Raw genomic sequence first — 27,959 nt, forward strand, 5'->3', positions numbered from 1 at the left:
TCTCTTCTTCCCCCTCTTCCTCTCTCTCTATCTCACTCTCTCTCTCTCTCTTCCTCTCCCCCTCTCTCTTCTTCCCCCTCTTCCTCTCTCTCTATCTCACTCTCTCTCTTCCTCTCTTTCTCTGTTCTTCTCCCCTCTCTCTCTCCCCTCTCTCTCTCTCCTCTCTCTCTCTCTCTCTCTCTCTCCCTCTCTCTCTCTCTCTCTTCCCCCCCCTCTCTCTCTCTCTCTCTCTCTCGCTTCCTCTCCCCCAATCTCTCTCTCTTCCTCTCCCCCTCTCTCTTCTTCACCCTCTTCCTCTCTCTTTATCTCACTCTCTCTCTTCCTCTGTTCCTCTCCCCTCTCTCTCTCCCTCCCTCTCTCCCTCCCTCTCTCTCTCTCTCTCTCTCTCCCGTTGCAGGCTGGGAGGGGAAGATCTGTTGTTGGAGAAGGCTGTGGCTGTCGCCGGCTGCGAGGTTCATTGTTTTGACCCCAGCATCGGGGAATCACACCTGCAGGACTCGGGTGTGTGGCTGCACCGCCTCTCTGTGGACTGGAGGGAGCCCAACCCCGCCCTCCCAGAGCACAGACAGCGTAGCAGCCGCAAGATGGCTGCCATCCTCAATGACTTTGGACACAGACAGGTGATGCTCTGAACCTTCAACAAGTTTGAGTTTGGAAAGACAATAAAACGTCCATTTGCCTTTTAAATTAGCGAGTTGACATCTGGTGGACATTGTAGTGAAGTTGGGAGGTACATATGTTTCCATGGGCGAGGCGTTTCCATGGGCGAGGCGTTTCCATGGGCGAGGCGTTTTCATGGGCGAGGCGTTTTCATGGGCGAGGCGTTTCCATGGGCGAGGCGTTTTCATGGGCGAGGCGTTTTCATGGGCGAGGCGTTTTCATGGGTAAGGCGTTTTCATGGGCGAGGCGTTTTCATGGGCGAGGCGTTTCCATGGGCGAGGCGTTTTCATGGGCGAGGCGTTTTCATGGGCGAGGCGTTTCCAGGAACAAAATGACAAAAAAATCCAGAATATATCCACATGAAATCAGACACAGTCACTTCCAAAACACCATCCCATAAGATCTCCATTAAACCTGAGCGTGCATTATCATTTGAAATAGCAATCTGTAAATCTCCTAGTCATTAATTACAAATGGACGACATACTGTAGAGTCTCCGACACTCCATTTGAGTTCATTTGAGTTCGTCAACTCCGTCATTGACAGACATGTGTCCCATCATAATGGAGGACTCACTCTCAAGAACTCACAGGAAACTCTTGGACACTCTCCAACACTTCCTAATCATTCCAGAACCATCTGCAGGTTCTGGCCAGTGCTCAGACACTCCTTCAGGGTCCAACTCCGCTGAGACGGGTCTCCAGACACGCCTTAACAGTTGTCCCCAATTAAAAGGCACCATCTTAAAGAAGCAGCGTGTATTTCTACTAGCACCAACCCTAGGTCATCTCATTAGGATGCATTCTGGATCTTCTAAAGAACCAAGAAAATCCAGTGGGAGATAGAAATAATGTTTCATATTCGCTTAAAAAAAACTGACACCACACGTCACTTTAATAAAGCAATTCAGTAGTTATTAATTAACTATGCCTAAAAGTTTAAACTCATATTACATGCTATTTCTGATATTACTGCTGTGTTCATAAAAAGGACACGCCATATAGCAGATCCACGTCCCACAGTGCGGCCGACACTCGTGGTATAGCGTCTGAGGAGTGTTGTGTTCACACCGGCTCAGTGGCCGCCCGGCCCTGACTACTGCTTTGATACGCTCTCCGCCGAGTGGGTTTGTTCCCTTCATAACATCACAGTTATGGTTCAGCAAAACACCAGATTTCCGCAATCCTGTCAGCTGTACCCACAGCTTGATGTGTCTGCATAGCAAATTACAGCCGACATCCACAGGAAAAAAAAGGAACGTTACTGCTGTGCTCAATATTGAGAGGTTTTCAGACCCTGTCGTTTTAATGAATTGCTGACGTTTATTTAAAGCAAAATCCAACATGTCGCAGCTCGAGCCAAGATCAGAAGTACCGGTGCCACGTCATCGCTTGGCGCAGTGTCTTACGTTTATATTGCAGTCCATCTCCACGACAGCACTGTCAGACGACTACAGCCAGCAGGCCGGGCGATGATCTCACGGTTGAAATATTACGACGCCCAGCTCATCAGTCAACGTCTTTCACAAAGCCATTATGACAGAAAGAACGATGCTCCCAGCCCTACCCCTTTATCAAAATGATAATTGCTTCATATTTATGCACCATATCCCAAGATGCCTTTCTGACGCTCCCATATATCACTCCCCCTCCTCCCTTCCTTTTCTCACACTTTGAGTTTAATCATTGCAAATTAAATTCAGACCCTTCACAGAAACGCTTACAAACGCGCTCTGCTGCGTCGCGTTAGCGAGGAGACGCTTGTCGATTCAGCTTCCTGGGCCAGTTGGAAAATGCTCCAGTAATATGGTGCCAAAATATTTGACACCCTTTGGTAACGGTTGTGAAAGATGCTTCTTGCGAATCAGACTGATTCAAAGAGACACAGAGCGAGTCTGTGGGGCCTGACCTGTAATGCAGCTCGCCGTCTTCCACTGAGGTCAGAGGTCACTGCACAATCGTGACCCGTTCTGTGTGGATTTGGAAGTACCGAGCTGAGTGTCGTGTTTTCCTCTTGAGGCGTCCTCAGGGCTCAGAAGTCTCACGTATTGTGCGTGAGACACACACATTTCACACACTCACACACACTTTTATTTCTCAGCACAGGAAAGACTAGCACAACGCACCGCTGTTTTATATAACTGTGGACCGAGAGCATTAGGCGATTTGCTGCAGAAGTTCTGGACTGGACACACAAACTAATGCCAGTCAGTCCCTCAGAAGGCTGCCAAGAAGTTCACTGGCACGTTTGTGTGTGTCACTGGCACGTTTGTGTGTATCACTGGCACGTTTGTGTGTATCACTGGCACGTTTGTGTGTATGTTAGTAAGGTTGTCCTCTCCACAGTGCAGTGTGTACCACAGTGTTACTGTATTACTGGAATATTCAATTTTCAGCAATATCAGGTCGGGACAGGCCATCTGTTCAGTATATGATTTAGCCCAAGATTTCTGCAGAATAGGTAAATATTACTGTGCTGTGTGACTGTGCGGCTTCATATATGTGTAAACATCAATTACGTCTCACATGGCATTAGCTATGTCTCACACTATCGTTATGTCTCACATCATTGTCTCACATTATTGTCTCACACTTAGTATCTCTCAGATCTCTAACTCAGACATGTCTCAGTCATTGTCTCACATGTCATTATATCTCACGTCATTGTCTCACATGTCATTATGTCTCAGTCATTATGTCTCACATGTCATTGTCTCACATGCCATTATGTCTCACAGTCATTGTCATTAATCTAAAATCAGTACATGAGACAGTACGTGCTCTGTATTCCACCTTTTTCCCATCGGTTGTGTGATGAGTCAACTGTGATAAGTCAGACGTTCAGTAATTATAGACCATTCTGTGTAGTTTAACATCAGCTTGTTACCATGGAGACAGGGGGTGGTAAATGAAGATAAATATACTACATGTTCCACCCACTTCATTATGTATAAGAAACACACTGGCCAATCAGACGCTGGAACCCCGGTCAGATCCCAGCTCTTCATCACTGGGGGGGTTTCTGACCACAGGTCACCTGCTATCTGCATGTTTTGGGATCCTGCAGGTTCTGATCCACTCAGACTGACCTAGCAGCTCAACATCTACACTGGGTCACTGCCAGTGCTGCACTGAACATGTCCGACGACCCAGGAACATCCTGTCAGAAGCTGAGCAGAGCTGGACTGGTGTCTAGAGGGGCCTGGTGTGTAGTGCATGACCAGAGACCATCCACAGACTGTAACTGTACACCTGTGCACAGTGTATGTGCCATGCTGTAAGTCACAGACGATGCAAATAGGTTTACCAACGCTGAGCTTGTTCAAGCACACCAACACGCTGGAGAATCAGACACCCATCTACCTCTCCTTTTCCCCAGGAGACAACGTAGTGTAAAAAAATTTAACATGAGTAAACAGAAAACAGTTCATAATCCATTTAAACAGAGCTCACATTTATTTGAATAAACGAGTTAGGTGAGTTTTATTTTTTTCCTTGTAGGAAGGCCTGATTGCTTTAGGGAATTAAACTACAATTAGTGTCATTTAAACAATCTGTATGGCAGGCTGGGTGTAGCCTGTGATCCTCTGAGTGGAGGTAACCCTCCTGTGTGTTTATGGATGGAGAGTTCATACTCTCAAAGCCATGTATTCTGTCAAATCGTAGCTTATTTACGCAAATGTGTTTTACGCAAATAATTTCCTAGATACAGAACATGGTGGAGACAGGAGCCCCTTTGAGGCTAAGTGATCCAGGTCGGTTCTGATGTGTTAAAAAAACAAATCTTTACATTTCAGAAATCTCCAGAGCTTTTTTCTGTCTTTTGTCAGATTTTTGTTTTTAATATTTCAGTTGACTACAGTTGTCTACATTTGTTATTTAAGGTAATTGGTGGAGTTTTTCAGAAGGAGGTCTGTTTTTTCCATGTGTTGACTTCGTCCTCGGGTCTCCATTGCGAGAAGGTTGTGGTGCTGGTTAGTTGTGTTCTTCTCTACTGCTCTTAAACAAGTTACTATTTCATCCCTATTGCAGCAACATCCATAACTGTCAAGGGTTCATGGACTTGTTCATGAAAGTTTGAACTTTGTGTCTTGGAAAATGTCCAATATTCTCTCTTAGCTTTGATCCAGTTACTGAGGATGATGAAGGACAGGTGGTGGGATTAGGGCTCCAGTTTTAAAGGTGCAAACGACATGAACCATCTCCAGAAACATCTACTGTGGGAAACATTTATTAAGAGATATCTCATGTCGCACAATAGACCATGCTGGGACTTGAGTTTACCTTGTTAAGCTTTTTTTTTTTTAAAGATACTTGCCAATTTTGGCTTTTTAAAACCAAATCTTTAGATCTTTTTAGATTCATGGTGGTCATTACTTAAGCATGCTTCATTGCTGTTAAGGGGAGCACACAGCTGTATTTACAGTCGATAACGGACCTTCAACACGGAGTTCAGCTACTGCAGTACGTACACTGAGGTGGTGTGCAGGACACAGATTATCTCACAGTGGCACCGGTCACCTCCAAGTTCTTGAAGATAATGAAAATGGGCAGAAGGTCTAGAGGACACTGGCGAGGGTCAAACTGGGCTGGGTCTGGGTCAGAGTACCTGGGGCAGTGGCAGCTCTTGTGGGCATTCCCAGTAACAGAAGTGGTCCATTGAAGGACAACCAGTGACCGAGCGACAGGATCATGGGTGTCCTAAGCTCATTGATTTGTCCAGACTGGTCAGAGTGTCTGTGCTGACCACGTCCACTGCCAAAAGTAGCTACAATAGTGACATGAGAATCCGAACTGGACGATGGAGGAAGGTGTTATGTTCTCACAACACACAGCACATAAAGCGCTTCTGAATCTGTAGGTCACACCAGTTTACCAGTACAAACCAGTACACCAGTTTTGGTTCCTTCCTGGAATTGATTTATGTTGCTTCAGTGTGTACACGAGCAGAGTGTAGGAACCGTGAGAAAACGGCATGAGTGCGGAGAAATGAGGAAACGGTTCTTCAGGGCGTCCTCACGCACGCGTGCTGATGAGAGTAATTAAGACTAGATCAGTCACGTCCCACCCAAACACTCCCAACTGCCTTCTTTGTTGTTCCCTGTATGCTCATTAGCGTGAGGCACCCCTCCACCACCGAACACGCATGTACACAACGCTGGAAACAACACGGTGAATTTCTGACTCGATCCAACTCCAAATTGCGTGGTTGATAATTAGTTGACCAATTAAAATCACAGCACGGTGCCTGTGTTGTAGGGAACCTGGTTCAGGTGTAATATACAAACCTCTTCTACTTAAATAACAAAGACAGGTGGAATATATACAAGTACTCAAGAGGATGTATTCATGTATTCAGGTTCACACTGTAGTGGTGTATGATCACTGTAGTGTTGAAGGCTCACTGTAGTGGTGTATGATCACTGTAGTGTTGAAGGCTCACTGTAGTGGTGTATGATCACTGTAGTGGTGAAGGTTCACTGTAGTGGTGAAGGCTCACTGTAGTGGTGTATGATCACTGTAGTGGTGAAGGTTCACTGTAGTGGTGAAGGCTCACTAGTGGTGTATGATCACTGTAGTGGTGTATGATCACTGTAGTGTTGAAGGCTCACTGTAGTGGTGAAGGCTCACTGTAGTGGTGTATGATCACTGTAGTGGTGAAGGTTCACTGTAGTGGTGAAGGCTCACTAGTGGTGTATGATCACTGTAGTGGTGTATGATCACTGTAGTGTTGAAGGCTCACTGTAGTGGTGTATGATCACTGTAGTGTTGAAGGCTCACTGTAGTGGTGAAGGTTCACTGTAGTGGGGACTGGTAGGCATGAGAAACAGCTGTTTTGACACTGGTTAATTTAGAAAATGAACCATCGTAAACATCTGGAGGTGGTCACATGGGGATCTAGTGCACACACTTCCAAGATCTCAGTAGAAATACTGAGACAATGCAAACGCAGACTCGGGGTGCGATACATCACCACATATTTCATCTTACTGATCCAAGTCTAACTGATATCTAACTGATAAATGTTACTGAACAGCTGCATATCAATATTAGGAATAAAGAATAGCTGTGATTGTTAAGATCACCTTTACTAGGACCACGTGAGACTAGTGTCTCGTTAGGAATCTGTTCGGTTCAGTTATTATTATAAGCACAAGTATGGTGATTGGCTGATATAGTGAATGTCTGTATGGTGATTGGCTGATATAGTGAATGTCTGTATGGTGATTGGCTGATATAGTGAATGTCTGTATGGTGATTGGCTGATATAGTGAATGTCTGTATGGTGATTGGCTGATATAGTGAATGTCTGTATGGTGATTGGCTGATATAGTGAATGTCTGTATGGTGATTGGCTGATATAGTGAATGTCTGTATGGTGATTGGCTGATATAGTGAATGTCTGTATGGTGATTGGCTGATATAGTGAATGTCTGTATGGTGATTGGCTGATATAGTGAATGTCTGTATGGTGATTGGCTGATATAGTGAATGTCTGTATGGTGATTGGCTGATATAGTGAATGTCTGTATGGTGTCTCCCCACAGGTGGATGTGTTGAAGATTGACATGGAGAGTGCGGAATGGAAGATTCTAGAGAATCTGGTTCTGGAAGGAGTTTTGCGTTCTGTGGGCCTGCTGCTTCTTGAGGTCCACCTGCACTGGGCGGGGTTTGAGGTGGGCGGGGACGAGCCGACCGTGGTGCGCTATTGGTTTAGCCTGCTGAGAGAGCTGGAGCGTGCTCACTTCAGCCTCTACCACAGCTACAGCCACCCGGACAAGCCACGCCTCTTCCTGCAGAAGAACCTACTCAACACCAGCAGCACTTACGTTCTGGGGTGGGTCAACACACACTACTCTCCACAGTGAGATCGACGTGCCAGGCACAGATTTGAATTAAGGGAACATTTTACAGACGAACGTTGTGCCCCAAACCGACCAAACTCAAACTGCAGTAGACTTTAATGAGATGCACTCGGATTGAACACTCTGGCCTACACAGAAGTGCTGCTTCCGTACGGTAGCGCTGACGTCACACTGCGAAGAAAACAAGGACACGGAGCGCTAGAACTCCTCCAACGCACAGTATTTTATGTAAAGGTCGAGTTATTTCTGGAGAAGTTTCAGCGAGCAAAGCCTTGTTTCATGCTGGCTGGCAGGAGGGCCCTGGGTGTCATACTGGAGAGTCTGGTGTGAGAACGCCAACCCTTCTGTCTGGGAGGCATTGTGAGAGAGTCTGGGCTCACGGGAAAGTGAAGCTTACACCAAACCGGTGCGTTCAGGGAGGAGAAACAGAAAACAAACAGAACAAAGTGGACTAGTCCTGCTCCCACTGTCAAAACCCATGCGATACACCGCTGATCTCATGGGCTGCGATTGGTCAGAAGACACAGGAGACCAAGCCACTGGGACACCAGCCTGGACAGTGTCTCCACATGCTCGTTTTGATGGGCTCATCTCAACTCGGGGAGGAACTGTTCTTCTTATCTAGCACAGTCGTCCTCAGCATCACTGGAAGAAAGCTGACTGCATGGAAATGGGTAGACACTGCTGTGGTAGAATACAGCAACACGATAAATTATGGATGAGACCCAGGAAGTCGACTTCCCGTGCGTGTGCACGCATACGAGAGCCGTAGGCCGTAAGCCCGAGCGTACACTTCGCCCGTCAGACTGTTCGGAGTGTAAAAACACGTACGCACAACAAACTCTCTCCTGTCGGAAGTGAGAACGCCTGCTTTCTACAGTGGCCACCGAGGCGTCCGATCCTCAGTGAAGAGGAGGATTCTGGGCATTTAATTAAACCAAACAAACGGATAAATGAACTGCGCTCACAGGAAACGCGAGAGCCGTGAAAGAGCACAAAATGTGGGTTTGGCATGAGCAGTCTCGCCTCGCAGACAAACAATAACTAACCATCTGATTACAAGGCACAAAGTAAACTCATCTTCCAAAGGAAATGCAAGTGCCTGTGAGAAGCAGGCAGGTTTATTCAGGAAGCAGTGTTGCTAGTGTGTCGCTGCGCAGTTGTGTGTATAACACGGGCACATTAGCACCTCACAGCCCTGTGTGTGTTATTAATCTTCCTTTGAGTCGTCATGGCTCCCCATCACACGGGTTAAACATCAGAATGAAGCCCAGGCTGACTGCAAACCAACGATTTGGATTTCAACTCTACACCTTAAAAAAAAACATTTAGAAATTAAGAAACATTTGTCCTATAACCTAAAAACAGATCAGCTGCTTGTAAAACTGAAATGCTGAGCTGATGAAGCTGGACCAGGTTAGAGGAGGTGATTAATCTGGTTAGCTACCATAGTCCCAGGACAGAACTGACCTCGTGTTTCTACCACAATGACCAGTGAAAAACCGGAATTAGACCAGTGTGCCAAAGATCACCAAACAGACTGATGGTAAAATGTACAAAACGTTTTATTATACTCAGAAAGAGACACCTGATGCCTAACTGAAGTGACTTTAAGTGTTGATATGCACATCTTTAGCAGTGGAGGAATCCATAATAACAAAATGAAATGACACAAGAGAATGAGAGGAGGAATCAGGACTGGATGCCAGCCCACAGACTCCAGTCTTCACATGATGAGCAGAGACAAAGCGATCAGAACACAACAGTGAGACACGGAGGAGCTCAGCAAAGACACGAGACTGGGAGGGGCGGGGCAAAAGGGAGCAATCTGACTCCTCCCCCTGTCTGGGCTCACTTCCTCCACTCTCCCCTTCTTGTCTGGTTAGTCCCAGAGTTTGATCTGCCCGTCCCAGCCGCAGGTGATGACCTTGGAGGTCTCGTGGGGGTGCCAGAGGGCGCTGATGCACACCTTCTCGTGCGCCTTGATGCGGTGGTACAGCTTGGTGGTCTTCCAGTCCCAGATGTTTAGCTTCCCGTCTGCATCTCCAGACACCACATAACTACGAGAGGAGGAGGTTTTACTGTAGCACAGCACACACACACACACACACACCGCGACCACCACACACACCCTGGAGGAACCCGAGTGACGTACGCAGCTGTGGGCGGACCAGGCGCTCACCTCATATCGGGAGAGAAGTCCACTTGGCAGGCGTACCCAGCCACCATGTGTCCCTTGAACACTTTCTTTTTGTTGAGCCTGAACCGGTTCTGGGCTCCAAATATCAGGATCTGATTATCCATGGACTGACAGGCTAGCCATTTGCCTGCAAGAAACCAGCATACATTTAGTTATATAGCTCACTGGGTACATATCAGACACAGTCCTGCTAACATGACAAAGCTGTTTGAAAGTCTGTTGATCCAGACTGTTGGATCCGTCTTCGTCTTTCTAGGGCACATGTGTTTTCTCCTCTTTCTAGGGCACTTGTTTCCTGCCCTGTGAGCACAGTTTGTTTGTTCACTTTAATTAAACGTTCAGAAGAGCCTGCTCATGTTAAGAGGGTCCCAGGGGCACGTAAACAGATCCAGGCATACAAAACCCCCTTCAGAACAGAACAGGCCCGCGCGGGGAAGAAAAAGAAAGCAGTCAGCTGTCAGCCTGATCACAGGCCGTGCTGGCCGCTGCAGGAGTGATCCTCTGATCACACCAAGTGTGCGTGCTCCAGTTCACACTCCAGCCGCAAAGCCTTGAGTGCTCTTCATGTGCAGGACGTGTGCTCAGAATAAGGCCTCCTGAACATCTAAAACCTCCACAGGGCTCCCTAGCTCCCCCTAATGGTCCACACTGGGGATGTGGACCAGAACCTTTCAATGTGCCCTCACAAGGTAAACACAACTTAAAAACAGATGATAGAAAATAAAAACATTTTATATTAGTGTTAGATTTTAGTTTTTATACATAAATATAAAAAGTTTTTGTAGCTTTAGTTTTTGTACATAAAGCTCTTTCTGCCACTCCATAAGTTCTTATTTACCCCAACGTATTAAACTTGTTGCCTATTTAAATGAGTAGGAGAGTGAAAGAACTGAAGGCAGAAAGCACAGGAGATGGACAGAATAGGAGACAGATAGGTGAGGGAGAGTTCATTTTTCTGCCTCTTTCCCAGCTCTGTCCTACAGTTGGTCTTCATGCGAGTGCGTGAGTGAGAAAGAGAGCGTCTCTCTCCAAGATTTCCATAAATTATGCAGAGCCAGGAAGGAAAGGAGACATGTAAGAACAAATGTGAGAACTCCTCACGAGCCTCGAGGGAACGCGAGAGAGAGAGTCAGAAAATATCATTTCAAAAGGCAAAAAAAAAAAAGCACACAAGCACTCATCTTTGGGAGAGATCGACACCGAACATTTACTGAAAGGCTGGAAGTGGAGGGTGGTGTGTGTGTGTGTGTGTGTGTGTGTGTGTGTGTGTGTGTGTGTGGCAATGCTCAAGCCAACACACTCACCGTTGGGTGACAGCGTCACTGCAGGCATCGAATGCATACTCGGTTCAGCAATGTACTTGAAATCCACTGGAATGTCCCTAAAACAGAAGAGCTCAGGGTGAAGAGAACAGCAGTCTTCACTTCACTGAACGTGTTTCCATCCTGCACCTTCAGACGCTGGAGACACTGCAGTGGGTCTCAATGGGCTGGAGACACTGCAGTGGGTCTCAATGGGCTGGAGACACTGCAGTGGGTCTCAATGGGCTGGAGACACTGCAGTGGGTCTCAATGGGCTGGAGACACTGCAGTGGGTCTCAATGGGCTGGAGACACTGCAGTGGGTCTCAATGGGCTGGAGACACTGCAGTTCTACACACCAGAACCTCAAATTTGGTTTCATTTTGCTCCTTGTTCTGTTCTGGTTGTGTAACCTAAACACTCCTGATTGGTCAGTTGTGTAACCTAAACACTCCTGATTGGTCAGTGCTGACGGCAAGAGGGAAAACGTCCATCCCACTCCAAAGGGAGACAGGTAATCACATCATCGTGGAAACCTGGACAGCTGACTGAAAACCCAGAATACTGGCAGAACCTGTAAACCTGACAGAGGAACCCAGGTTGTACGTGGTGCAGTACAGAACAGACCTGGATCTCATCAGTGTTCAGTACCTAGGGAACACACGTCAGTGTTCAGTACCTAGGGAACACACGTCAGTGTTCAGTACCTAGGGAACACACGTCAGTGTTCAGCAGCGCAAGAAGATTGAACCATCAGGCGCAGAAATATTAATATTAATCTGTCTAACACACACCCACACCTAACAGAGATGGTGTGCAAAATTCAGTAAAGAAGAAGAAAACCATCACGGTCAAGCGTGGAATGGGCAGTGTTCTCCGGTGGAGCCTTATGGACCTCCAGTAGAGAAGGACGGTGCTACTGGACCTCTGTGAGGTTCAGGAGGTTGTGGGCACAGCGTGGGGACAGACCCTACACTACACTCACGCAGTCTTCACACCCGCCTGGTTGGTCAAATACATCCAGTCAGCGTCCACTGTTCATAAGTCACTGTTCCATTCACTAATTCCATAATTAACTTGGAAGACATTTTTGATGCTTCACATTAAGCATCAACCCCACGAGATGAAAGATGCACTGATCTCTCTCATGTTGGGGTCATTTTCAAGGTCGGCAGCAGCTGTAGTAAAACCCTAAACGTACGACCGTACTAGTGAGCACTGTGCACGTGAGGACCAACACACGTAATGTAGACATTCACAACAGTTGACTCGTGTATATAAAACTGCATTAATTCTCCCTATCTCCTTTGTAATGGTCTTTTAGACTATGTACGTGTTAATGAGAGCGGTGTTTCACAGCTCAATCATATTGTTTTAGAATAATCTCTTTACATAAGGACATGGTATCTTTTGTTTTAAAATAAAATATTTACTTCTCGTGCCGAACAAAAGCAGTCTGTGTAATATATAACACGAGTTCTGCAGAATCAACACACGGTGTGTATTATGATAAACCCACAGATAGGGGGCGATCTGAATGTGGCATTATCTGTCAATGCCATAAAGCTCATAGTAACACTAGGACAATGATGAAAGAAAATGTGAACATTTCTGGTGTTACCAATTCCACTGCTAATGGAAATCAGGTTCACATGTTCTCCAAGAGAACTATACTGCCACACACACACACACACACACACACACACACACACACACACACACACACACACACACACACACACACACACACACACACACACACACACACACACACACACACACACACTTTGGAGAATGTAGCATGACTGACCTTTTTTAAAGCCAAAAGAAGCATGTTACAGTTTAAGTTGGTGCTAGCTATGCACGACCTTTCACAGGGGAGAGTATAAACTTGTGCAGGGAGCATATTACAGACCACATACACACTCTCCAGACTGAACAAGACATATTACAGACCACACACACACTCTCCAGACTGAACAAGACATATTACAGACCACACACACACACTCTCCAGACTGCACGAGACATATTACAGACCACACACACACTCTCCAGACTGCACGAGACATTACAGACCACACACACACTCTCCAGACTGCACGAGACATTACAGACCACACACACACTCTCCAGACTGAACGAGACATATTACAGACCACACACACTCTCCAGACTGAACAAGACATATTACAGACCACACACACACACTCTCCAGACTGAACAAGACATATTAGAGACCACACACACACACTCTCCAGACTGAACAAGACATATTACAGACCACACACACACACTCTCCATACTTGACAAGACATATTACAGACCACACACACACTCTCCAGACTGAACAAGACATATTACAGACCACACACACACTCTCCAGACTGAACAAGACATATTACAGACCACACACACACTCTCCAGACTGAACAAGACATATTACAGACCACATACACACTCTCCAGACTGAACAAGACATATTACAGACCACATACACACTCTCCAGACTGAACAAGACATATTACAGACCACATACACACTCTCCAGACTGAACAAGACAGGTCGACTCTGTTTCTTTAAGGAGAGTTAGAACAGAAGGACTCACATCAGCTGCATATCTATTGACATTACTCGAAAACTGCTGCCTAGACTCTTAAAGTTTATTAAAAGCCTCCGAAACGTTGAACAACTTCTGTAAATGTTGACGGCGTCCATGCGGGGACGAGTAAGCGGTGTCCACACTCAAGGTGTCCCAACATTTGATACTTCAAACAAGACGAATCCAGGCAGAGGCGGGGCAGAAGCGGAGTGGCTTCAGTGCGAGTGCTGTGTGAAGTGGAAGTGTAGCCCTGCCACTGGGGATCAACCAATCACAGCACTTCTCTCCTCGACCACAGCTCTGTGATGTATGCAAACATTCGTTTTCCCACAAGTGACGTACATGCGGTTTTGAGATAAAGCAGTACGTTCCACACAGAGGTCCTTCAGCTGTGCACACTATACGCTTCTGAATTTATAATCTTGAATTATGCGTAATCCCCAGAGAATCGGAGACAGATACACTTGGATATTTTGCGCTGTCAGATTTTATTTTAAAACACTGACCTTCAAAATGAATTAATTTAATGTGATCGTGGTTTTACATAAAATATTCTGTGACAAAAATTACTAACTGAAAAATGAGAGTGGAAACTGAGTTCCTAGCCATAAGGTTACCGTGGCAATAGTTTAGTGGAGTTAGTGCACCAATGACAACCTTCCACTCTAGCAAGTTTACCTGGGACCAAGGTGAAAGCCAATCAAAATCTACATGTAAATGAGTCCAAACATTCCCAAGAGATCCTCGTCACCCTACAGCGTTCCCCCCCCACCCCCCCCCCCCCGTCACCCTACGACGTTCCCCCCCCCCCCCCCGTCACCCTACGACGTTCCCCCCGTAGGGACGACGTTCCCCCCCGTCACCCTACGACGTCCCCCCCCCCCGTCACCCTATGACGTCCCCCCCCCCCCCCCCCGTCACCCTACGACGTTGCCCCCCCCGTCACCCTACGACGTTCCCCCCCCGTCACCCTACGACGTTCCCCCCCGTCACCCTACGACGTTCCCCCCCCGTCACCCTACGACGTTCCCCCCCCGTCACCCTACGGCGTTCCCCCCCGTCACCCTACGACGTTCCCCCCCGTCACCCTACGACGTTCCCCCCCGTCACCCTACGGCAGGGGTACTCAAATATTCAGTATTCAGTATATATGTATTGTGCAGAACTGAATTAAGTATATTAGTGTAAAACCCTTCCAGCTTCTCATGTGGCCCCTTGGGAACATTAATTGCCCACTGCACAAGATGATCACTGAAAATGCCACTAAACTGGATTCTACAAGCGTTATCCAACCAACATGAAGAACCTGGACCAAATCCTCCAGGCTGAATGAGAGAATGTCTCTCGTAATGGGCAAAGACACCAGAAATCCTCCCAACAGAGTTAAAGTTATTATTACTGCAAACAGTGCTGCTACCAAGGGGTTGAATATACATTTTAATTAAAAGTGCTGATGACAAATTAAAGTTAAATTATAAAACCCTAAATGTACGAGCGTGTTGGTTCTGAGTAAAAATACTGACTGACCACCACACACACACACACACACACACACACAGGTGAGGGCCCTGTAACGTGAGGCTGACTGAAACCTGAACACTGCTAGACACCAAACACTGAAGACAGTTTAATTTAGACATTCAGGCCAAAATTCAGTAGTTATTGTGTGTGTGTGTGTGTGTGTGTGAGAGAGAGTGGAGGTGCCTATGTTTGCATATGTGTGTGTGTATGAGAGGTGGTGTGTGTGTGTATGAGAGGTGGTGTGTGTGTGTGTGTATGAGAGGTGGTGTGTGTGTGTGTGTATGAGAGGTGGTGTGTGTGTGTGTGTATGTGTGTGTGTGTGTGTGTGTGTGTGTGTGTGTATGTGTGTGTGAGAGGTGGTGTGTGTGTGTGTGTGTGCATGAGAGGTGGTGTGTGTGTGTGTGTGTGTGTGTGTGTGTGTGTGTGGGTGGAGGTACTGCTATTGTCTGGCACATTAACTGGTCGGGTCTGAAGTTCGTCATGATCAACACACGTGAGTAAGAATATATACGAGGGGCACATGATTTTCCTACATATACAAACGTGGCCCCGCCCACTCACCACTCCCACACGCGCAGACTCTTGTCATCAGAGGTGCTGACGAAGCGACGGTTCTCGTCCACAAACGTGATGGTGTTGACGGCTCCCAGGTGGCGATCATACTCCTGCACCACCTCACCAGAGCGCACGTCGAACTGGGACGGAGAGAGAGGACCAGGGTGGTTATACACACACACACACACACACACACACACACCACCTCACTAGAGCGCACGTCGAACTGGGACGGAGAGAGAGGACCAGGGTGGTTATACACACACACACACACACACACACACACACACACACCTCACCAGAGCGCACGTCGAACTGGGACGGAGAGAGAGGACCAGGGTGGTTATACACACACACACACACCACCTCACCAGAGCGCATGTCGAACTGGGACGGAGAGAGAGGACCAGGGTAGTTATATATACACACACCACCTCACCAGAGCGCACGTCGAACTGGGACGGAGAGAGAGGACCAGGGTAGTTATATATACACACACACCTCACCAGAGTGCACGTCGAACTGGGACGGAGAGAGAGGACCAGGGTGGTTATACTCACACACACACACACACACACACACACACACCTCACCAGAGCGCACGTCGAACTGGGACGGAGAGAGAGGACCAGGGTAGTTATATACACACACACACACACACACACACACACACACACACACACACACCTCACCAGAGCGCACGTCGAACTGGGACGGAGAGAGAGGACCAGGGTGGTTATACACACACACACACACACACACACACACACACACACACACGTCGAACTGGGATGGAGAGAGAGTACCAGGGTGGTTATACACACACACACACACACACACACCACCTCACCAGAGCGCACGTCGAACTGGGACGGAGAGAGAGGACCAGGGTGGTTATACACACACACACACACACACACACACACACACCTCACCAGAGCGCACGTCGAACAGGGACGGAGAGAGAGGACCAGGGTGGTTATACACACACACACACACACACACACACACCACCTCACCAGAGCGCACGTCGAACTGGGACGGAGAGAGAGGACCAGGGTGGTTACACACACACACACACACACACACACACACACACACACACACACACACACCACCTCACCAGAGCGCACGTCGAACTGGGACGGAGAGAGAGGACCAGGGTAGTTATATACACACACACACACACACACCTCACCAGAGCGCACGTCGAACTGGGACGGAGAGAGAGGACCAGGGTAGTTATATATATACACACACACACCTCACCAGAGTGCACGTCGAATTGGGACGGAGAGAGAGGACCAGGGTGGTTATACACACACACACACACACACACACACACACACACACACACACACACACCTCACGTCGAACTGGGACGGAGAGAGAGGACCAGGGTGGTTATATACACACACACACACACACACACACAACCCACCTCACCAGAGCGCACATCGAACTGGGACGGAGAGAGAGGACCAGGGTGGTTATATACACACACACACACACACACACACACACACACACACACACACACACACACACACACACACACACACACACCACCTCACCAGAGCGCACGTCGAACTGGGACGGAGAGAGAGGACCAGGGTGGTTATACACACACACACACACACACACACACACACACACACACACACACACACACCACCTCACCAGAGCGCACGTCGAACTGGGACGGAGAGAGAGGACCAGGGTGGTTATATACACACACACACACACACACACACACACACACACACACTCTCTAACGGAGCCATGACAGCAGAGCACAAGATGACCTCTACTAGGTGGGGGCCGAGGGTGGAGGAGAGGTCAGTGATTTTTGAGCACGGACTCTTCCTGCCTGGATCACAGCAGGACTGGGCTCTCCCGCCCCCCCCCACTGTGTGCACTCTGATTGGCTCTCCTTCTCTCAGTCTCCACCCACTCTGATTGGCTCTCCTTCTCTCAGTCTCCACCCCCGCACGCACGCACATATACACAAACACTCTTTCTATCGAGGGAACCAGAGCGTGAAATAAGGTCCTGTCTTCAGATTTACTGAGGGTAACCAAAGCTTCTCTTGGGTGTGTGCGTGTGGACAATACAGCACCCCACCGCAAGATGAACGCAAAAAGGGACACTTGCTAGTTTCACTCAGACATAAATACACGCCACACACACACACACACACACACACACACACACACACACACAAAATGTATATTTACTTTAATTTTCATATTTATGTTTCTGTTGTCATAGCTGCTGTGTGTACCCCGAGTTGCCCCTGGTGGAAGGTTTGTGAGTCTGAATCACTACTGCTCACCTGCACAATCTTCTTGTCTGACATTCCGGCAACAAACAGGTTCTGCTTCTCCTCGTCTGGGTTGAACTTCACACAGTAGGGGACTTTCCTGTTGGTGAACCTGGAGATACACTGACCTGAGGGCAGAGAGACCTTCAGTCAGAGCGCCCAGCGCTCACCACCCGTTCCCCACAACACCACCCGTTCCCCACAACACCACCCGCGGGTGCACGCTTGTCCCCACGCCAGGGAGAGCCCAGCCTGCAGGGTTAGGGTTCAGACTGGCTCGGCCCGGGTCAAAGGTCAGTGGTGCCAGCCGCCCAGCATCTCTGCTTTTAGAGTCCAAACGGGAGAGTGACCCTGCAGGCCCCGTGTGTGTGGCACCCCCTAGTGGCGGAGCGCAGAGAAGGGACGGGGATATGTGGGTGGTGGTCTACCACAGCACCTCCATCATGAAGATCCCCACTCGGACAGAGACGTGAGCACGGTGCTCTTCCACTGCAGCTCCAGAAAAGCTGCAGACCGACTCCACGTGAGAGAAACACGTAGACACGTAGAACCTGTGCTCACCTGTCTCAGAGTCCCACAGCTTAAGGTAGCGATCGTAAGCAGCGCTGAGGAACTGAGAGCCCGTGTTGTTGAAGCAGATGTCTCTCACCGCCTTACTGTGACCTGCAAGAGAGGTAGAACGAGCCGTTAGCATAGTGAGACCGAGACCAGAACACACGAGATGAAAAGGATCCATTAGCATAGTGAGACTGAGACCAGAACACACGAGATGAAAAGGATCCATTAGCATAGTGAGGCCGAGACCAGAACATGCGAGATGAAAACGAGCCGGTATCATAGTGAGACCAAGACCAGAACACGCGAGATGAAAACGAGCCGTTATCATAATGAGACCAAGACCAGAACATGCGAGATGAAAACGAGCCATTATCATAGTGAGACCGAGACCAGAACACGCGAGATGAAAACGAGCAGTTAGCATAGTGAGACCGAGACCAGAACATGCGAGATGAAAACGAGCCAGTATCATAGTGAGACCGAGACCAGAACACGCGAGATGAAAACGAGCCGGTATCATAGTGAGACCAAGACCAGAACACGTGAGATGAAAACGAGCCATTATCATAGTGAGACCGAGACCAGAACACGCGAGATGAAAAAGAGCAGTTAGCATAGTGAGACCAAGACCAGAACATGCGAGATGAAAACGAGCCATTATCATAGTGAGACCGAGACCAGAACACGCGAGATGAAAAAGAGCAGTTAGCATAGTGAGATGGAGGCCAGCAGGACACGCGAGATGAAAACAAGCCGTTATCATAGTGAGACGGAGACCAGCAGGACACGTGAGATGAGGAGGAGGATCACTCGAATGAGATGTGCGGGCCACGTGCGGGTCAGACTGGAGCTGGCAACAATCTCGCAGTGCTTCAGGATGAGAGCTAGCACTGAAGGAACGGACCGGCCAGCCGTGCTAATGAGGGCTGGCAGTCAGCAATTAGCGCACGCTCATTTGCATAATTCTAATTGGCAACTAAACACACTCCGCTGTTGCTAGGGACACTGCTGTTCACGGCAACCGTTTTGACCCAGCTGACGTGTGTGTGGAGTGAAGGCATCTGTGCACCGACGCACGTTCACACTTCACTGTCCGTCGTGAACAGCCCTCTCCACGGCCGCCTGTCAGGAGACCCTCCCTGTGGTTTCTCCTGCCCTTTCACTGCTGAATAATACATCACAGACACATCTGGACAAGCTCAGCAGGACATGTGGAAGAGGCCCGTTTTGACGTCTCTCCACACCCAGTGCCGCTCTAATGCTGGGAAAACGTAAGATTACTCAGGTTACCTGCACACCTGCTCATGAAACCATGACTAAGAAAAAACTGCTGCTTGTTCCTGACAGAGAGAGAGAGAGAGAGAGATATCGATCTGAAGGCTCCATGTTCTGAGAGCCTTTCATGTCCCATGTGCAGTCTCATCAATTCTCTGCCAGGAGGTGCAAATATAATTACATCACTATGTTGATCTGGAGCACAGCTACATGTTGAGCCAGAGATAAGGAGATCTTTCCCTTTAGAAGGTGTGTCCTAAATGTCCTTCTTCAAGCACACTGTCCTTCAGATGGATCAGCTACACAGATAACACAGATAACACACTAGCTCATGTGCTGCGTAAGGCTGCAAAAGTCCTTCTTACCAATGAATGTCCGTAAGCACCTCCTGTCACTGTAGACCTCCCAAAGCTACAACAGAAAAAACAGAGCATGAAATCACCATGAAACGGACACGGAGAAGCAGTGAGAACGATCGTGTCCTCGTTCACGCTGAGTAAACGTGTGGGTGGGCAGCTTCACCGTCTCTTCACAATTCTGTTTTCAGCAGCGACAGCTAGTTATCAGAACCGCTGAAAAACAGCAGTCAGTAATCTAGGAAAAACAAACTAATCTAGTACATAGTGGGTTTAACACAGAACAGCATAAACTCTTACCTCAACTACCCCAACTACCCCTAACCCACGATACTGCCACGATACTGATTGCCTCCAAATAGCCTTTAATCAGCCAATTAAAGAGTAGACTAAACATTACTGCAGATAGTAGCAGTAGCAGAGCGGGTTAACCATGGGAGAGTCACCACAGTACATACATGTTCATACTCCTCACTGCACCAGAGTAACTATGGGGGGGAAACTGTGACCCCCCCTCAGAAAGAACAGTGCTTTCGATTTTCCCCAGGGGTACATTAGTGAGGAATAACACCTACCTTGATCTTACAGTCCATAGAGCAGGAGAGCAGCAGGTGACCAGAGGCAGGGAACAAACGGATGGCGCTGACGCCCTGCGAGAGGAGGAAGAGGAAGATGATGATGAGGAGCCGGAACCCCCATGTGCAGCGAAACTACACCTGCCTCCTCCATCAGCAGGGGCCACGAGGTCCCTCTACACCCTCACACACTGACCTAACCGCTACCTGAGGTCTCTACACCCTCACACACTGGCCTAACCGCTACCTGAGGTCTCTACACCCTCACACACTGGCCTAACCGCTACCTGAGGTCTCTACACCCTCACACACTGACCTAACCCTGCCTCGATAGAGAAGCGCACCCTGATCAGCCTGTAACTAGAGGAATTAAAAGTGTTTACAAGGCATGAATGATTACAGCCAGATTCATCAAGTTTCCCACCATTAATGGAATGACCCAGAGTGGCTGATGCCCCTAATGAACAGTGGAGAGGTGGTAACAGAACCTTCTACTGACTCTGGTACCACCTGGACTGGTTGCATATTTCATGTGCAACAGTGCATTTCAAATTTGCTAGCATGAGCAAAACAGCTTTGATTTTACACAGACAACACAGACACAACACGATGCAAATGTGCAGTGATTCCAACAGAAACATGTACAGCAACATGGTACTGGACTTGGGATTAGCGCTGGCAATAGAAAAGACACTGAGCTGAAATCAGTATTCTGACACTCACTACAATACAGGGAAGTACTCAGAGTACTCAGACTGAACTCCAAACGAATGTAAAGAAGCAAGACAGAGAGACAGACAGACGGGAGGGAGAGAGAGACAGACAGAAGGGAGAGAGAGAGACAGACAGAAGGGAGGGAGAGACAGACAGGAGGGAGGGAGAGACAGACAGGAGGGAGGGAGAGACAGACAGGAGGGAGGGAGAGACAGACAGGAGGGAGGGAGAGACAGACAGGAGGGAGAGAGAGACAGACAGAAGGGAGGGAGAGAGAGACAGACAGAAGGGAGGGAGAGAGAGACAGACAGAAGGGAGGGAGAGAGAGACAGACAGAAGGGAGGGAGAGAGAGACAGACAGAAGGGAGGGAGAGAGAGACAGACAGAAGGGAGGGAGAGAGAGACAGACAGAAGGGAGGGAGAGAGAGACAGACAGAAGGGAGGGAGAGAGAGACAGACAGAAGGGAGGGAGAGAGAGACAGACAGAAGGGAGGGAGAGAGAGACAGACAGAAGGGAGAGAGAGAGAGACAGAAGGGAGAGAGAGACAGACAGAAGGGAGAGAGAGACAGACAGAAGGGAGGGAGAGAGAGACAGACAGAAGGGAGGGAGAGAGAGACAGACAGAAGGGAGAGAGAGACAGACAGACAGAAGGGAGAGAGAGACAGATAGACAGAAGGGAGAGAGAGACAGACAGACAGAAGGGAGAGAGAGACAGACAGAAGGGAGAGAGACACAGACAGAAGGGAGAGACACAGACAGAAGGGAGAGAGACAGACAGAAGGGAGAGAGAGGAGCAAGAAAAAGAGGGAGTTTCACTTCCAGTGAACGGTAGAGAACACCCACAGTGAACACTAATACCAGAGCAAGCTTGTGAATACTGTTCACAAGCCAAAATGGCAAACACCAATCACCAGGAGAGCAGAGACTGCATGAGACCAAGAACACTGAACCCTGATCTGGAGACACTTCATTAACTGTAAGATTAACCCTATTATTACATTTATCTCACTGGGCGATGTGTGTTAGAAATTACAGCATTTCTTCAAAGGAATGCCCCAACAACAGCACACGCACGCAACAGCACACGCTCCATCCTCTAACTGTAGCAGACAGCCCCCCCCCGCAGGATGATTCCTCTCCCAAACACACGCACAAACTAATTCATCATTCCATCACCACACACCTCATCATCGATCACACACCTCATCAGAGTGAGCCCACTCTCTCCACAGTGCTCCGGCACACAGACCCACGTGAGCGTGCGTGCACACGTGAGCTTCCTCACCTTGGTGTGGCCGGTCCAGACGTGCAGCTGCTTCTTGGGCAGGTAGCACTTGTCTGGCGTGTCTGCCGAGCGCAGGTTGATGCCCACGTCCTGCGGGATGTGCAGATACGAGCGGCCCTGGTAGTCGTACGCGTCTTTCACTGTGGACACATGCAGGAGTGAGGGAGGAGACTGTTGGCCTACGGGAGGGTCTAACCTACAGGAGCAGCATGCTGGGGGGGTGGAGCTCCCACTCTGGGGGGAGGGCTGAGGCGTGTGTCTCACCGTGCAGGATGGTCTTCTCCTCCGCTGGAGACTCCTCCTCGTTCTTTCCTCTCTTCTGTCTCTTTGCTGTGATCTCGTCCAGCTCTTTCTGCTCCTCCTACCACACGACAACCGTTTGGGATCTTAAGTGCTTTTAAAGCATGAACTTTAAACGGGACGGGATCTTTTAAAGCAGTTTGGGTGCTTTTAAAGCATGAACACGTTGCACAGGATCAATCTCGCCACATTTGGACAAACAAAAGACACAAAGCCTGCGAGGACTAAAACAACACAACCCCTGCGTGCTGGTCAGGACGCGCACCTCTGAGGGTTTGGCCACGTCCTTCTCATCCTGGAACTTGGCCCAGGGCCCCAGGAAGGTGTCGATCTCCGAGGCGTCTCCTCCCTTCACACGCTTCCTCTTCTCCTTCTTTGGGCCGGACTCAAACACCGTCAGTCCTGCGGGGGGCAGAGGTACAAAGATTGTGGCTGCAGCTTCAGACACACCCCCTCAAATGTACGACACACCCCTCAAATGTACGACACACCCCCTCAAATGTAGGACACACCCCCTCAAATGTAGGACACACCCCCTCAAATGTAGGACACACCCCCTCAAATGTAGGACACACCCCCTCAAATGTACGACACACCCCCTCAAATGTACGACACACCCCCTCAAATGTACGACACACCCCCTCAAATGTACGACACACCCCCTCAAATGTACGACACACCCCCTCAAATGTACGACACACCCCCTCAAATGTACGACACACCCCCTCAAATGTACGACACACCCCCTCAAATGTACGACACACCCCCTCAAATGTACGACACACCCCCTCAAATGTACGACACACCCCCAAGCGAATCGCAGCCAGTGAGCAGAGGAATGTAAGGTCACGTCTAGTACCTTTCTTTTTCTCTGCCTCGTCCACAGCTCCGATGTAGCTGCTCGATGAAACCTGACTGCTGTCCACAGACGGGTCCAACGCGTACCCTGTTGCACAGTGGGCATTTCACTCAGAAACAAGGAACTGAACTAAACAAAAATATAATAAGAATAGTTCATAATCACTAAGATACAGGTAAATAAGATACAGGTAAAGGTATAAGTATATAATAAGATACAGGTAAATGTAACGATACAGGTAAAGGTATAAGTATATAATAAGATACAGGTAAATGTAACGATACAGGTAAAGGTACAAGTATATAATAAAATACAGGTAAATAAGATACAGGTAAAGGTATAAGTATATAATAAGATACAGGTAAATAAGATACAGGTAAATAAGATACAGGTAAATAATAAGATACAGGTAAATAAGATACAGGTAAAGGTATAAGTATATAATAAGATACAGGTAAAGGTATAAGTATATAATAAGATACAGGTAAATAAGATACAGGTAAAGGTATAAGTATATAATAAGATACAGGTAAATAAGATACAGGTAAAATATAGAATAATTCTGTGAGACAGATTCTCTCTAGGAAACACAAGCCACGTGAACAGTGTGAAAGACTGGGGTGTGAATGAAACAGGAGGAGCACTAGTGCTGCGTGCGTGTGTGAGAGTGTGTGTGTGTGTGTGTGTGTGAGAGTGTGTGTGTGTGAGAGTGTGAGAGACGCTCTCACCGAAGGTGGAGAACGTTCTGCGCTGCTGTTCAAACATGAAGTCGTTGACGTGTGCAGGCTCGGCGTATCCAGACAGCATGTTCCTTGGTGCAGACATCTGCTGCGTTTTGAATGGGTTAACTGGTCCAAACTAGAACACACAGAATGACAAAGACCTTTAGCTCTCTCACTCTCACACACACACACTCTCTCGCTCGCTCGCTCTCTCTCACACACACACACACACACACACACACTCTCTCTCTCACACACACACACACACACACTCTCTCACACACACACACACACACACACACACACACACACACACACACACACTCTCTCTCCCGTGATCTTACCTCTGGGGCAAACATGGTCTCATAGTTAGGGTTGTAGTTGACCTCTTTGAGTGACGGGTCCAGGTGTGTACCGGTCTCCACGTCCTCCTGCAACACACCAACAGCACCGTCACACTGACGTCACACCGACGTCACCAGGAAGCGCTCGCCACCGAGGTTACCACAGTAACCATCACGGCTAGGCTAACTCGTCGTTTCACAATACTGTGAGCTCCGTGTTTGACCCAAACACCACGTTCCCCAACCTCCCCACACAGACGCGCTACAGACATGTCCCAAACCCCAAAACACACACGGACGAACCGCTGTGAAATAAAAAAAAACACCAACACCGCGTTAGCACGCTCGCGCCAACCAGCAGCTCGCGCCACCGTTAGCACGCGCGCTAGCCGACGTCGCGCGCCCCGCACCTTCACCGCCACCTCGGGCGCCGAGTTCAGAGCGGACAACGTCGTCGTCCGTCCAGACTTCAGCGGCTGGAGGTGCGCGACCGAGTCCGGGTGAGCCTGGTCCGGGTGAGCCTGGTCCGGTTCGGGCTCCGAGTCCGAGTCGCTGCCGTACGCGACCAGCGCCGCCGCCGCCGCCATGTTGGAGTGGGTCAGCGGAGGGTTGCCAGGTCCTACAGAAATATCCCGCACAGAGTCCGTGTAAAACCCGCCTAAACCAGCCTAAACCAGCCCAAAGTTGTCGACGGGGGGTGTCAGTGTAATGTTAAGAGACAAATTAAGTATTATATCGCGATCGATTCTTAGTGTTGACTTGTAACTCTAACTCAAAAGTAGCCCAAAAAACCGCACCCCGCGACCCCAGAATTTTCACCCGCGACTAGATTTCCAAACAAGCCCAATTGGCGTGAAAACCGCGAACCTGGCAACTCTGACTGGCAGCCCGCGGTCACACGACGCGGACCTGTGGGCGGGGCGCAGCCAAACCCCCCGCTCGTTAGCTCTAAAAGTCACGTTTATAACTGTAGTGTACTATATTTAATATATTTGTTTATATATATATATATATATATATATATATATATATATATATATATATATATATGCGTTGTTTTATATAATAATTTATAAAATAAGTGTGACGCATATTTTACAACGTTTTACACACCTTCCAGGACATCGCGTCGCACTCTGAGGGCTGCGGGGATGCGCGTGAGGATGCGCGTGCGTTCCACCCGCGCGCGCGGTAACCGTGGAGATTATTAACGTGGCCTCAAACCAAAGCGCCCGGTTCACGAGAACTAGACGCCGGTCCGTAATCACGCGGTCGCGCCTCCGTTTTATAACGCGTGTAAATAAGACGCGTCTGTTTCTCACCTCGCCGCTTTCTGATTGGCTGTTGCGAGTGTGAGTGGGCGTGGCCAGTCCCGGGCTGCGTGGGGCAGTTCCAACAATAGAAGAAAGCGGCTCGTACCAACACCAGCGCGCGGGGGTGTATTCACCTGGACTATCACCAGCAGCTCCTTCTCCCCGTGAACCCTGATCACACATCCGCTCCAGACGGACAGACTCGGTCTAACATTACCCTGGTCCACGCCACGGGCGCGGGGGAAGCCGTTCAGACGGAATATAACCCTAGACGAGCGGTGGGAACCCCTTTGGGATCAATACCGTGCTGCAGTCCTGCATCTCCAAGCGAGATCTTCCAGCTCCAGTTCAGCGATGGTAGTTGTGCATGGTGGAGAAGGGCTGGAAGTCTGAGCTGGAGAGATTACGGGAATACCCACACTGAGAGCGATGGAAAAAACCTACGGAGGTTTCTGAATCACAGGTACGAGATTCGCTTCTGACTCCGAGACAATCGGTCGGTTTTTCTGTTACCTGTAAGAACAACCTGACAGTGCTGGTCACATCTTTCACATCTTTCCATTGATTTTCTTTTTTTTTTGCAATTAACGTTAAATGATGTATGTTACGCCTTTAAGAACGAGAGTGTGTATTAAATGACAGCGACACTATGTTGAGTATGTCCAGTACAGTGTGTGCTGGCCCCAGTAACACACTACTGCCCATTCAGGGGTGCCCAGCTGCCCTGGCGCGCGTGACAGGTGTGGGGTAAATTATGCATGCATCGCACAGATAAGCAGCAAGCAGGCTGGATGCACGTGCCCTAGACTTTCATCTGCCCAGCTGAACATTTAAGGGTTGAGCACCTTATGGAGACATTCACCTTCAAGCGTGCAAATGTCTTATTCTCGCAGTTCCTTGGTTGCACGGTGTGAGTGATGGTGTGTTGAACTGCACCGGCGGGGGGAGGGGGGGGGGAGCAGTTTCACATCTGCACAGTCTTACAGAACCGTGGGGAATCCGTCCTGGGTTTACTGTTGACTAACGAGGTTCGCCTGTACACAGTGATCTAACTCACACTAACACGTTAGTCTGAGATACCTTTCCCAATAGCACAATGTGCAGAAGTGTGGTTATAACAGCACGTAAGGGTGGTTATAACAGCACGTAAGGGTGGTTATAACAGCACGTATGGGTGGTTATAACAGCACGTATGGGTGGTTTTAACAGCACGTAAGGGTGGTTATAACAGCACGTATGGGTGGTTATAACAGCACGTAAGGGTGGTTATAACAGCACGTATGGGTGGTTATAACAGCATGTAAGGGTGGTTATAACAGCACGTAAGGGTGGTTATAACAGCACGTATGGGTGGTTATAACAGCACGTAAGGGTGGTTATAACAGCACGTATGGGTGGTTATAACAGCACGTAAGGGTGGTTATAACAGCACGTATGGGTGGTTATAACAGCATGTAAGGGTGGTTATTATAACAGCACGTAAGTGTGGTTATAACAGCACGTATGGGTGGTTATTATAACAGCACGTAAGTGTGGTTATAACAGCACGTATGGGTGGTTATAACAGCACGTATGAGTGGTTATAACAGCACGTAAGGGTGGTTATAACAGCACGTAAGGGTGGTTATAAC

The 27,959-nt window shown here is 48.6% G+C and overlaps 3 protein-coding genes across 5 annotated transcripts in view; 2 read left to right on the forward strand and 1 right to left on the reverse strand.

The window, feature by feature from the left end:
* Positions 1 to 10,929, forward strand: part of mettl24 (methyltransferase like 24) — a 30,233-nt gene extending 19,304 nt beyond the window's left edge. Inside the window, exons 5-6 of the mRNA XM_076988125.1 lie at positions 398 to 620; positions 7,208 to 10,929. Coding sequence (XP_076844240.1) covers positions 398 to 620; positions 7,208 to 7,528 — 544 coding nt within the window. The 3' untranslated portion in view covers positions 7,529 to 10,929. The remainder of the gene's footprint in view (positions 1 to 397; positions 621 to 7,207) is intronic.
* Positions 9,073 to 26,273, reverse strand: cdc40 (cell division cycle 40 homolog (S. cerevisiae)). 2 transcript variants are annotated; one of them, XM_076988121.1, is made up of 16 exons: positions 26,129 to 26,273; positions 25,426 to 25,634; positions 25,016 to 25,102; positions 24,678 to 24,807; positions 23,950 to 24,036; positions 23,356 to 23,492; positions 23,055 to 23,151; positions 22,791 to 22,930; positions 20,791 to 20,865; positions 20,225 to 20,270; positions 18,588 to 18,689; positions 18,039 to 18,154; positions 15,710 to 15,843; positions 11,030 to 11,106; positions 9,708 to 9,852; positions 9,073 to 9,585 (listed from the first exon to the last, which is right to left on the reverse strand). In XM_076988121.1, exons 2-16 carry the CDS (start codon positions 25,600 to 25,602, stop codon positions 9,408 to 9,410), a joined length of 1,728 nt encoding a protein of 575 aa, XP_076844236.1. In that variant the 5' UTR covers positions 25,603 to 25,634; positions 26,129 to 26,273; the 3' UTR covers positions 9,073 to 9,407. The 2 variants fall into 2 exon arrangements, with proteins under 2 accessions (XP_076844236.1, XP_076844237.1); XM_076988122.1 differs by lacking the exon at positions 25,426 to 25,634 and having other exon boundaries at positions 26,129 to 26,271.
* Positions 26,259 to 27,959, forward strand: part of wasf1 (WASP family member 1) — a 67,071-nt gene continuing 65,370 nt past the window's right edge. For both annotated transcript variants that reach the window (XM_076988123.1, XM_076988124.1), the window contains exon 1: positions 26,259 to 26,791. The gene's annotated coding sequence lies outside the window, so the exon portion shown is untranslated. The remainder of the gene's footprint in view (positions 26,792 to 27,959) is intronic.

This window comes from Brachyhypopomus gauderio, unplaced genomic scaffold, assembly GCF_052324685.1.
Source record: "Brachyhypopomus gauderio isolate BG-103 unplaced genomic scaffold, BGAUD_0.2 sc60, whole genome shotgun sequence".
NCBI lineage: Eukaryota > Metazoa > Chordata > Actinopteri > Gymnotiformes > Hypopomidae > Brachyhypopomus > Brachyhypopomus gauderio.

What these genes read in the sequence shown, in the direction of transcription:
- cdc40 (XM_076988121.1), bottom strand. Translation starts at nt 25,602, where the DNA reads ATGGCGGCGGCGGCGGCGCTGGTCGCGTACGGCAGCGACTCGGACTCG. An exon ending in GCTGTGGGACTCTGAGACAG is followed by an intron (nt 18,155 to 18,587) that starts GTGAGCACAGGT and finishes CTCTGCCCTCAG; the next exon opens with GTCAGTGTATCTCCAGGTTC. An exon ending in AGTCTGCGCGTGTGGGAGTG is followed by an intron (nt 11,107 to 15,709) that starts GTGAGTGGGCGG and finishes CTTCTGTTTTAG; the next exon opens with GGACATTCCAGTGGATTTCA.